The sequence below is a fragment of the Gavialis gangeticus genome, unplaced genomic scaffold (assembly GCF_001723915.1).
Source record: "Gavialis gangeticus isolate Ggan-Ray unplaced genomic scaffold, GavGan_comp1, whole genome shotgun sequence".
NCBI lineage: Eukaryota > Metazoa > Chordata > Crocodylia > Gavialidae > Gavialis > Gavialis gangeticus.
Window position 1 is genome coordinate 60,283,862 of NW_017729022.1, and position 11,642 is coordinate 60,295,503.

Here is an 11,642-nt window from a genome sequence, read left to right on the forward strand (position 1 = left end):
GAGCCCTGGGGGACTCCGCTGCCCACTTCCCCCCAGGTCGAATATGACCTGTCCACCACCACCCTCTGAGTATGACCCGTCAGCCAATCTGCAAGCCATCTGACTTTGTAGGCATCAATGCCACAGTTGCCTAGTTTTTTAATGAGGATGGGGTGGGAGACGGTGTCAAAGGCCTTGCTGAAGTCTAGAAAGACTACATCCACAGCAACACCTGCATCCATTGCCTTTGTGACCTGATCATAAAAGGCAATCAGGTTAATCTGACATGACCTGCCCCTAATGAAACCGTGCTGGTTGCCCTTGAGCATCATCCCTGAAGCCGGCCCATCACAGATGTGCTCCTTGAGGATCTTCTCAAAGTTTCTCAAGGATAGAGGTAAGACTGATGGGCCTATAGTTGCCCGGGTCCCCTCTCTTCCCTTTTTTGGAGATGGGGACCATGTTATGGCAACTGCAAATTGGAAGCTGGCTACAAGAACCAGACACCAGCATGAAGCAGGTAACAAAGACCATGAGTAGGTGCTACCATCCCAACTGCATATCTGGCCTTAGAGTACTGCAGGGGGATATGCCAATAAGAGCACACTGACAGACTCAGGGATCAGGGTTTCCAAACCGGGCACGGGCTAGCAGTAGAACTCACGTGCCCATGCCTTTGGCACCAGGCCCTGACATCCATTATCAAGGAGGAGACTATTATGGCCTGCACCACCATGGGGAAGAGCACTGCAGCACATTCCTGGAAACATACACAAAAAGAGCTGCCAAAGCAGAATCAGCAAATGTTCCGGCCTTTAAAAACAGACATGCAGCCTATTCCCATCCCCAAAGGACTGACACTAACAGCACCTCCATCTTCATTTAGTGAGCACCCACTTCACTGGAGCTAAAAGAGCTTCCGCCTGGCACTAACCCAGAGGGGGCATATCAGCTACGCATCAGCCAGAAGGTGGCAGGATGAGCTCAGGGAGGACTGAAGAAGACTAAGGGCCCTGCCCCACATTCAAATCAAAGCTGGATAGAAACCATCTAGAGAGCTGTTACACATTTTTAAGCACTAACTTTGCAGCTGGTTGGCTTTTTTCATAGCTGGATGGCCATTTTTATGGCATGATAATTATTTTGCTTGTGTGACTGGTCTAAATTTATTGCTCGATTAACTAGTTAATTACATAATATATGTAATGTGTAGCAGGAGTCTATGGGTATGGACACATACATACGAAACCCTTCTGAATGGGGAAGGTTTCAGAAGGGCAGCAGCAAGGCCATTTGAACTGTTGTGTGTAAAAGCTGAGGATGACTCCCATGTAGCAAAACTGCACTGGTGTTTAGCACTGCTTGATCCAGGGTTAAACCCCAGTGGTTTTGCTACTGAGACTCGTTCTGCAGCTCCTCCAAACATTAGAAACAGAAGGTAATGGCTGCCACCCTTCTGAATAGGCTTCAGATGTACGTGTCTATTCCTGCTGGAGACAGCTGCTGACCTACCACGACTGAGCAGGAAAAGCCCTGCTAATGATACATTTACTGCAGGGATGTCCAACTGGCAGGCCATGGACCACATGTGGCCTATGAGGGATGAAGCTACTGCCCTCAGGCTGCAGCTTGGCTGCTGCTCCCCTTATTATTTCAGCTGCAACATCAGTAGTGGCAGAGGGTGCAACAGTGGCAGGGATGCCCACATGGACACACACAGCAGTAGCAGCAGAGCTGCTCACACAGCCTCATGGTGCAGCTGTGGGTGTGTCCACACAGTGTGCAGCACAAGAGCCTGTGACTTGCTCTGGTGCAGCCTGCAAGGTGTGTGGTCCCCAGTTACTTGGAAGTTGAACAGCCCTAACACTTAAAACTGAGGGTGGTAACTCCTCATAACAATGGGCAGAGGAAGCAGTGGGACCCTAGCGAAACCTGGTTGCATCAGACACTGTTATTTAGAATAGCGCTGCCTGGAGATGACCTGCTAGAGACAGAGAAGTGCTTTCTGCACCCCGCTTCAGAAGAAGGGCTGGAGAACCAGCCATGGAGCTATGGGCTAACCTTTTCATAGAATCATAGAAAGTTATGTTTGGCAGGGATCTCAGGAGTTCATCTAGTCCGACCCCCTGCTCAAAGCAGGACCATCCCCAACTAGATCATCCCAGCCAAAGCTCTGTCTAGCCAGGTCTTGAAAACCTCCAAGGATGGAGATCCCACCACCTCTCAGGGTAGCCTGTTCCAGCGTTTTACCACCCTTCTAGTGAGAAAATTCTTCTTAATATCTAACCTAAACTTCCCTTGCTGTAACTTGAGACCGTTGCTCCTTGTTCTTTTATGCTACCCTGGCACATTCCTCCCTCTCTAGATCATATTTGTTACAGTCACAGGTGCTTCCCTTCCCTCCCCAGCTCTGCCACCTTAACAGATGCCAAGGGGACTTACTGATTTCCGTGCATCTATGGGCAGTAAGCAGTCTACTCAGTGAGCAGTTCAGGAGAGCTGTGCTAAAACAGCAGTGGAACAGCTGCTGTTATGGAGAGACTTTATGTGACTGAGTGAAAAGAGTGAGCCGTCTGTGGGATGCATGTATACTGGTCTTACTTGGTAAAGATTTGATCTGGGGAGGAGTCTCAAAAGTGGAATAACTCAGTGTAGTAGCAAGACGCAAAATTCCCAAGGAATGTTTTTATTCACCACCACATCATTTCAAGCTAGGTGCAAAGAGGACACAGCACAGAAAAAGGGTGACAAATTGCAGCAGCAGATTGGTCTGAACCCAGCTGTATTGTGACCATTGAGAAACTTAGCTGAAGGGGTCTGAATTGATGCTGCAGCCATTTTCTCCTGAGCCCCAGTTTATTTGCTGACAGTCTTCCTTTAGCACCATCTCCCATTCCAGAAAGAGTATGGCCTGCCAGAGCCTGCCCTCATAGATTCATAAAAATTAAGGCCTTGAAGGGACATCAAAAGATCATCAAGTCCAATCTCCCCTGCTCTGGGCAGGAATACTGCTGAGACTGGAGGAGAACGAGGGCAAAGCTCCATTTTTTCCCCTTCTCAGAACCCATGAATGCATCCAAGGGTAGGTTTAGTTTGCTTTCTCTTTTTATGAACATATGGTTGCTGTGAATCCCTTCTCCACAGACGGTTCAGTTTGTTCCCAGACTGGCCCGGGGAAAACCATCTTGCTGCAGTAGCCACTGAAACAAAAATGTACAGAGTTGAACAACCAAAGGCCACAGCACATCTGGCCTTCACAGAACAATCAACTTGATAAAATCAACTCAATCCCACTTCAGTTTTGAATACTAAATCCCTCTTCCAAGGCAATTTCTTTTTAGACTAGTGATGACAAGGACAGTACTGAAACAAAAGGCACGAGGGAAGGGAGAGGTTGCTGGCTAATGAGGGAGGAGGGTTAAAAGTGATCCTGACTGAAAGATGACATAGGTAAGACCATAAACAAAAGTGCATCAATTTAACTAACAGGGAAATTTAAGCCAATATAGTGCCACTTCGTATCAACACTCTCTTAACTTGGATTTAAAACCTGAATTCCAATAGTTTAGTTTAGCCCTGTTCTAGAGATGGCCAGCTTCAAGAAATCAGCCCTCGTTGCCACAGATAACAGTAGAAAACTGCATACCTGCTGCTGTCAGTGCTCTTTTGTTTCCTGGTGTCTAGTTGTGCCCCATCCATGTGCCCGTCTCCTTCAGATCTGGGGTTCCTGGAAAGCAGTTTTGGGAAGCTGGCAACAGAACCAGCTCCTCTCAGTTCAGCTCTTCATCCTCTTCGTCCAGCTGGTTTGCAGACCTGCAGCACTTCTTAGAATCCTTCTGTTCTTCAACAATTCACTGCAGGATGTCTCTGTGCCCCTTAGTAGCCAGCCACAGAATGGAAAGACAAGTCCCAAGAATTTTTTCCAATCCACAGCAGGGGCACTTTTCCTGCCCCCATGAGCTTTGCCAAGCTAGATCTTCCCTTCCTTCATCTCCTCATGACATTGTTTTATGCTCAACAACAGCTCAGCCACCAACAAGACAAGTGACTTCCCTCGAATGGGGAAACTAGCCACAAGGTCTTAGACCAGTTGGCAGAAGCCTTGTGTACTGGTTTCCTCTCAGGCAACAGAATCACCTGGGCCACAGAGACAGATGTCGCTCACTACAGAAATACGGAGGCTCCACACCAAAGGGTGTCCTCAGTGCTGTTTGTGTGGGCAAGTGAATTCTAGCAACCAGAGCTTTATGCAGCAGGAATCTGCCCAACTATGCACTGGCTGCAAGGACTGTCACCAGGAGGAGCATTTCATCACTTGGGCTAAGGCCACAAGTGAAATCCACCTACACGACACTGTCACGGTAGACTCCAGTGCAGTGGAGGACCAAAGTTAATTCTAAGTGCAATTCAAATCTCTGTGCACTGTGTATGAATGAGATGTGTTGTACAGGTGACAGGGAACAACAGGACTGTGGCCAGTTTTGGGCAGGGAAGTTCTGGCAGAATCCAGAGGAGAGCAGCAAAGGGTATCAGAAGTCTAGAACATGAGGCATGGTGAGAAGAATGGGGATTATTTAAGTCCAGAGATGACAGAGGGGTCTGACAGTAGTCTTCAAATTCCAAGAGAAAAGGCTGTTAGAAAGAGGATGTCACACAAATGCACTATGTCCACACATGGGACAGTGTAAACTGTTACAGGAGGGATTTTAGGAAGAACTTTCTAACTCTGAAGGAGGTCAATCACTGGAGCAGACTAGCTAGGGAGGTTGTTTCTAAGTGCAGGTCAAACAGACATTTGTTTGGGGTCATTTAGACAGGAACAGTCCTGCCTCAAGCAGCAACTTGCACTAGATACAGCTTCAGGAGGTCCCATCCAGCTCCATTTTCTATTATTTATCTAAAAAATTCTCTGATCCACAATGGGACCACAGAGTGAGGAAAGCAATGTAATACCAGAGAAAACAGACACACTGCGTGAGAAGCCACCCAGAGTCCAAGGGTAGTAAGGTTTATATTTCTAAAGAAAACTGAGCATACCTATCTTCACTACTTGCAAGGGCCATGATGTCCTTTTCCCTCCCTTAGTTACCTCAAGTCATGGAGGTCAGGCCTGATAAATCCAGCACCAGTCTGACTCGCTGTCACTGGATCCTTCAGTCTCAAATCCCTGCCTGTTTCCCCTTCTAGAGACTCACATGCTCCTTCCACTGGGCTCCCAAACAGCGCCAAGAGGTTCTGCCTTTCTCCCAGCCACACAGAAGACACAGTCTGACATCAAGCACCCTCTCCCCTTTGCAACTACCCATTCCCCACCACCACTTTCTCACTCAATTAACTCAGGCTTATCATATTACTATCATGCTACACGGAGGGAGGTATGGAAAGCAAGAACTCACGTGTTTGAAGCAGCTGACAGGGGCAGCCTTGTATCCATGGTCCTGCAGGTACTTTCCCCAGTCAAAGCCGAGCACAAGAGCTGCAAGATAACATCATGGTCAGTTGGTTCTCAAGAAAGTCCTATGCAACCATTTACTTTGTAGGCAGCAGTTGGGAACCACAGGGTGGCCCAGTAGGGGAAGAGGTCACCACTCTACCCTGACAAACAAGAGATCTGGGGGCTAATCCCATTTGCTGGCTGGCAGGGAAAAGTCAGAAGCCCCAAGTCCAAGTTAAAACCTGACATGAAAGATGATCACAATCCTGTGGGAAGAGGGAGGACAAGGGCAGACAGCCAGGACAGACAGGTGTTAAGCTAATGATGTGCTTGTGCTCCCAGCAACTACAGAGGAAGGGGCAGTAATGGACACTGGGTCCTTCCCACTCAGGTTTCTCCATGCTGCAATCAACCTGACCCAGACAAATGTGCACTCCTTCCCCTCCCCGATTCCAATACGTAGCAAGGGTGTGCACCAAGCTCTGCGTCGCTTGCTACTGCCTGTGCCAGCCAGTCTAATGTACTGCTGCGTCTCCTCCATGCCCATCTGCACTCACCGTCCTGGCCCGTCAGTGTTCCATCTGCCAGCTGCCCCGTCCCTTGGGAATGGAGGAAGGCCCCAATCTTGGCAGACCATGCTGCCTTGTGCAGGACCTTAGCCTTCTTTGTAGGTGGCTTGCCCTGCGAGAGTGTAAGAGGGAGCGGATGTTGGGACTGAGAGGCATGGGGAAAACCTGTCCTAGCAGGCGAGGGGCAGACTTACCTTTCTCTCTCTGGGAGGAGGATCTTTCCTACACTCATGAACCATAAGAAACTGAAAACCCAATGGACATAGCATCGCTCCCCCCCCCCGCCATTTCTTTCCAACCCATATGGCTAACTGGACCATTTGTGGGTCCTTAGACTGCACAGGAAGGAAAACAGGCACGAACAGGCCTCAGGCGAGCATTATCTAGTCCAGCGGTGGGCAAAATATGGCCTGCAGGCTTGACAGAGGGGTGGGGCAGACTGCACCTACACTGCACTGCCCGGGTGAGCTCTGCTGCACGTGCTCCCTACCCCTCCCCACCCATGAAAGGTTCCTGGGACCTACTGCGTGGGCACCCCCTGCGCGCGCGCACACACACACACACTCACCCCTCCACACACTTCCCCACCCCTCCACCTCTCCCCCCAACACATTCCCCCACTGCCCCCACTCCCACAATATACAAGAGTAAGACTTTATTTTAAGCTATATACTATATACACACACTACTCAAAAAAACCATAAAATCAGGACACTTTTTTAAAGTAAAATTAAAATACGTTCTAGTAATTGTTTGATTTTAGCATATGATTTTTTTAAATCTATAATTTGTTAAAATGATTCCTTCTGAAAGATTCTGTGTGTGCGACCCTCGACTTCTCACAAACTCCCTAAGTGGCCCTCCCCATATCTAGTCTATGCCAGCAAAATGGTTGCTGGTTTTGCCCACAGAGGAAACAGCACAGGTGTCACTCACCTGCAACCTTGCCAGGATGCTGGCTTTCTTTGAGTTGGAGGAGTAGCTCCTGGAGCAGGAGACACTGCAGAAGCGTTTGGTCTTGGAGAAGAAAGCTTCTCGTGTGCCCACGATCCCGCACATCTCACACACAGCTGGAGGAGAGGCAGACAGACTGTGAGCAGTGGGGACTTCACCAGCCCTGCCAGGACAAAGCTCAAGCCAACTCCACTACAGCACCGGTGAACACTGACTGACGTTTAGTCCTGGTAGAACCCTGGGCCCCACTTGATGCAACTGGGAGTGGAGAATGTACACTGTGCAGCTCTGTCTCCAAAGCGCACACGTTATGCTACACCACCATACATCTTTCAGCAGTGCACTACTTTGAAATGGGTCCTTATCTGCTTCTAGCAACTCTATGCTGTGCGGTGGTACCTGGTTCAGAGCCACTGTCCTCCATCATCCGGCCTGGGGTGGTGGGTGTGTGCAGTGGCAGAGGGGAGGTGGACAGCTCCCCAGCTTCCCGGGTGGCCATGTCATCATTGCTAGAATCATCGAAGTAGGAGCTGCTGTCACTGCCCATGCTGCTGTTGTAGCCCCGGAAGCTGTCGTAACCCCCAAAGAGGTCCAGGTCATCGTCTTCTTCCTCTTCCTCCTCTTCCTCCTCTCCCACCCGCTCCAAGGAGGAGGTCTTCTGGCTGAGGGAAGACACCAACTGACAAAGAAACGACACTTTAGAAGACAGATTTTCAGTGTTCCCTTATGCCAGCAATGATGAACCTCTGGGCTCCGTTTCCCAGCCACCCCTGCCCACATGGCTTGTGCCGGTCTCCATGGAGACCTCAGCCACACCAGCAGTGCAGGGGGCTGCTCCAGAGCTGCTGGGAATGTGGGACGAGGGCAGCTTGCTGCGGAGCCATGATCTGTAGTGTGGACACTCTGTGCAGAAGCACACATCCAGGGGATCGTGGCTCTGCCCTGGCTTCTTGCAGCAGGCTACAGATTGCAGCTCCGCAGCAAGCTGCCCCCGTCCCATGTTCCTGGCAGCTCTGGAGCAGCCCCTGCGTTGCTCTGCCACACGCTGCTGGCATGGCTGAGGTCTCCGTGAAGACTGGTACAAGCCATCTGGGCAGGGGCGGCTGGAAAATGGAGTCCCCGGCTGATTGGATCCAGCCCATGGGCCGGACGTTCCCCATCCTTGCCTTATGCAGTAAAGCCTGACCCTCCAGAGCAAGTCACTAGCTGTGGCAATCACAGGGTACCAGGACCAGACCCCTGAGCCAGCATTAGCTTCCCTGGCAGGAAGAATTCCCACCAGCTCCACATTTCCTTAATGTTTTACCCCTCATACACATCTCTCCGAGAAGGGCAAGCACAGGAAAGACATTGGGAGCAGAGAGCAGGAGGCAGACCAATGGCTTATAGCTGCAACACAGTAGGTTTAGATTAAATATCAGGAAGAATTACTTCATTGTTACAGCACTGAGGCTGTAAAATAGACTATCTAGGGAATTGGGAGATCTCCATCACTGGAGGTTTTCAAGAGTTTGGATAAGCACGAATCAGGAACAATCTAGAAATAGCTATGCCTATGCTCACTATGGTTATTTCCCCAAGTTTCTGGGCTTTGCTGGTTACTGGATGAGGCCAGGAAGGAATTTATTTCCCCACTCGTGTTGCTACTGCACCTGTTCAGGGAATTTTCTTTTTGCCTTCCTCAGAAGCATAAGGAGGTAGCTGTAGCCAAGGCTTGGGATTTTGACTTGGGTGTACCAATGCTCCTTCTGGGACTAATGAATAGTTGGAGGTTCCTCGCTAGAGGGTCTTGCCCCTCCACATCGGGCCCGACCAATGATCACATTTGGGATCAGGAAGGAATTTTATCCCAGGGTATGACTGGCATGGGCTGGGGGAGCTCTGGCCTTCCTCTGTAGCAGGCATGTGGCCCTCTTCCTAGGATCTCTTGAGCATATGTTAACAACCCTTGCAACAGGACACTGGACCACCCTTGTTCCTCTGCTTTACCTGTGGCAGGTTAAGATGCTGTGTGCATTGTGGTTGTGCAACAGGGTTGTGTACTTTTAGTAACAGGGTAGACAAGGATTTGTACCAGATGATTTGGATAGGGCAGGGGGTTGGACTAGAAGACCTTCAGAGGTCCCATCCAGCCCTACTTTTCTATGCTTCTGTGACCCAGGAGCAAGAAGCCAGAATGCCTGAAACCATCCTGAGTGGGGAGGGGTCAGTATGAATTCATAGGGAAGGAGAGAGACCACTCCTTTTCACTCACTTTCCTGTCCAGTGGTCGTACTTCTTCACACCCACTAGAAAACATTTCTGTGCTGTCACCAGGGTGGCCCAGCAGGGAGAGGAGCTGTCAGCACAAACCATCCATTTCAGTAACTAGCCGCTGCTCTCCATGCTATTTAACCCTCCCCAATAAAGCTTGGGACACAGTGGATCAAAAAATGGCCTTGAAGCAAGGAGGTGCATTTTTTAACAAAAGTAAAAGCTGTACACTTTTTTACCACCACATTCCCTGGGCTGACTTTGGCTCAGGAGCTGCACTGGAAAACCAGACAACTTGCATTTTCAAGTATTAAATAAGTATCAGTCAAAGCCCTTTTCCACCTGTGATTTCAGCATGACCTATTCGTACAGCTATATCCATACAGCAAGGAGATGCAAGAGTAGAGGGACAGCAAATCAGGAGATGCACAAAAGGGCCCGTCTTTAAGAAGATGGAGGGGAGGAAGAGGAGTGATTAGTTGTGCTTTAGACACAGATTAAGGAAGTTAGGAGATATGCTGTTGCCAACAGCTCATGCACGGACACTGAGGCTCAGCAGTGAGAGGGGCAAGGGAGAGAAGAGCAGAAGCACAGACGTGCAGTCACAGGGAGAAAGGAGCTCGCAGCAGCAGCAGCCGGCAAGGAAACATCACCACCAGTCAGCACTGCCAGCAGCCCTACTGCTTTGCACCCACAGGTCTCTCTCTCCTGTGCGGTGCTTGCAGTGGCATGAGATTTTCTTTAGAGCTAGTCACTGAGCCCAGGCATCTTTCTGCTGCTCGCAAGAGCAAGACCAGAACAGCTGCAGAACACAGGGCCTGCTGTGTGTTCAAGTGAAAGCTAGATAGAAACCAGCTATGGAGCTGTCAAGCACTACCTTGGGAGCAGGTTGCAGAGACTGGAGCTCTGCCTATCTGGCCCTGGGCATGACACCAGAAGCATTTCAGAGGTCCTGGACTTCAACCTCTTACCTAGCTGCCTAAGTTTAGGTCCCAGGACCTCCCTGCTACCCTCACCCACGTGCTGGTGCCCACACGGACCCAAGAGACTGGGCAAGGATACAGTACGCAGGACCCTGGGCAAGATGTCCGACCCAGTAAGTGGCTGTTCTTATAGGATGGCCATTTTGATGGTGTGAGTGTTACTTTGCACCACACTTATTGTGCAGTTCACCCACCAACTGTGTCATACATGTAAGGGGGGGCAGGGGCCCCGCGCACGGATCCATCTCCTAGTGCCAGTTGTTTGCACCCAAGGGCAGCCCCAGGACAAGAGAGGGCTCCTGCCACCCGCAGCCAGGGCCTCCCAGACGCAGGGGAGCCCAGGGCTCCCAAGGGCCGCGCTAGGCCTGTGCCCGGGGAAGAACCCCGGGGGGGCGGGTTCCCCCGTGGCACTGTGACGCAGGGCTCCACGCCCCGCCCCCCCGCGGGACCGTGGAATCTCCGCGGCAGCGATTGTGACGCAAAGCTCCACGCCCCGCCCCCCTGGGGAGCCCCCAGCTCCTTCCAAGGGGGTCCGAACCCATCCCCACCCCCGTCCCCAGCCCGGCCCCGGCCCCGGCCCCGTGGCCGCCCCTTACTTCGCCCTGCTCCTGCTCCGTGGCCGCCATTGCCGGGATCCTGCGCCCCGAGCGCTCCCCACCCCTGCCCGGCTCTGCTCGGCTCGGCCCGCGGCACTCACATGGCGGGACCTCGGCCCTACTTAGCTTCACTGTCCCCAATACATCGGGGCAGCCGGTTGGCCGCCGGACCCTCGCGCCTGCCAATCGTCAGGCAGATTGCTTTGCAAAGGCAGACAGCGGAAGAAACGCGCAGTCCGGCCGCACGGCATCCTGGGACTCGTAGTTTGCGTCCCTGCCAGGCGCGGGGAAGAGCGTTGGGGCTGGCCCGTGCGGCAGGCTGCCAGCTTCCGGGCTCTGGCCCCGCTTGCTCCGGCTCTTGCGGGCCTTGGGCGGTCCGGCGGCTGTTCCAGTGTGCAAGGTGCGGGTCTGAGCCGTGAAGGAGACTCCGTTTTTAAAGTCTTTGCAACCGTTTCCTGTACTCCTGCGACCACTTTTGGGTTGTGACTGGTGGGTTGAGAAATGAGCTAAGCCCAGTCCTGCAGAGGTGGTGGTGTTCAGCAAAGCTGGAGAGAGGAGGGGCCTGAGGCAAAGCCACTGGCGTGAGAGGCCCCGTGGGGCAGCTTGCCTGTTTCCTCTTCTCCCCCCACCCCAAAAAACCCAAACACCTTTTCTGTTTTTTTTTCGAGGTTAGTGCTGCACAGGCCGCACTATGGATGGGAGTAGGAGGTAGCAGCAGTAGTTAACACCTTGAGCAGAGAGTCTTTAGTCTCAAGTCAGGCCAAAGGCAGAGCAGAGGTGCACTTTATATGCAAAGATGTAAGGCCTACCCCTTTTTTATTCAGAGCTTTCATGAAATCAAGCCCACTCCCTCAGATACTATGACAGGACAGAA

The 11,642-nt window shown here is 51.5% G+C and overlaps 1 protein-coding gene across 4 annotated transcripts in view; it reads right to left on the reverse strand.

Moving 5' to 3' along the window:
- Positions 1-10,909, reverse strand: part of L3MBTL2 (L3MBTL2 polycomb repressive complex 1 subunit) — a 37,024-nt gene extending 26,115 nt beyond the window's left edge. For 2 of the 4 annotated variants that reach the window (XM_019515123.1, XM_019515125.1), the window contains exons 1-6: positions 10,769-10,909; positions 9,191-9,274; positions 7,336-7,615; positions 6,919-7,052; positions 5,971-6,094; positions 5,376-5,455 (exon numbers count right to left, since the gene is read on the reverse strand). In XM_019515123.1, coding sequence (XP_019370668.1) covers positions 5,376-5,455; positions 5,971-6,094; positions 6,919-7,052; positions 7,336-7,615; positions 9,191-9,274; positions 10,769-10,798 — 732 coding nt within the window. In that variant the 5' untranslated portion in view covers positions 10,799-10,909. The remainder of the gene's footprint in view (positions 1-5,375; positions 5,456-5,970; positions 6,095-6,918; positions 7,053-7,335; positions 7,616-9,190; positions 9,275-10,768) is intronic. The other 2 variants (XM_019515122.1, XM_019515124.1) reach the window with 2 other exon arrangements.
- Between the last annotated feature and the right edge of the window lie 733 nt (positions 10,910-11,642).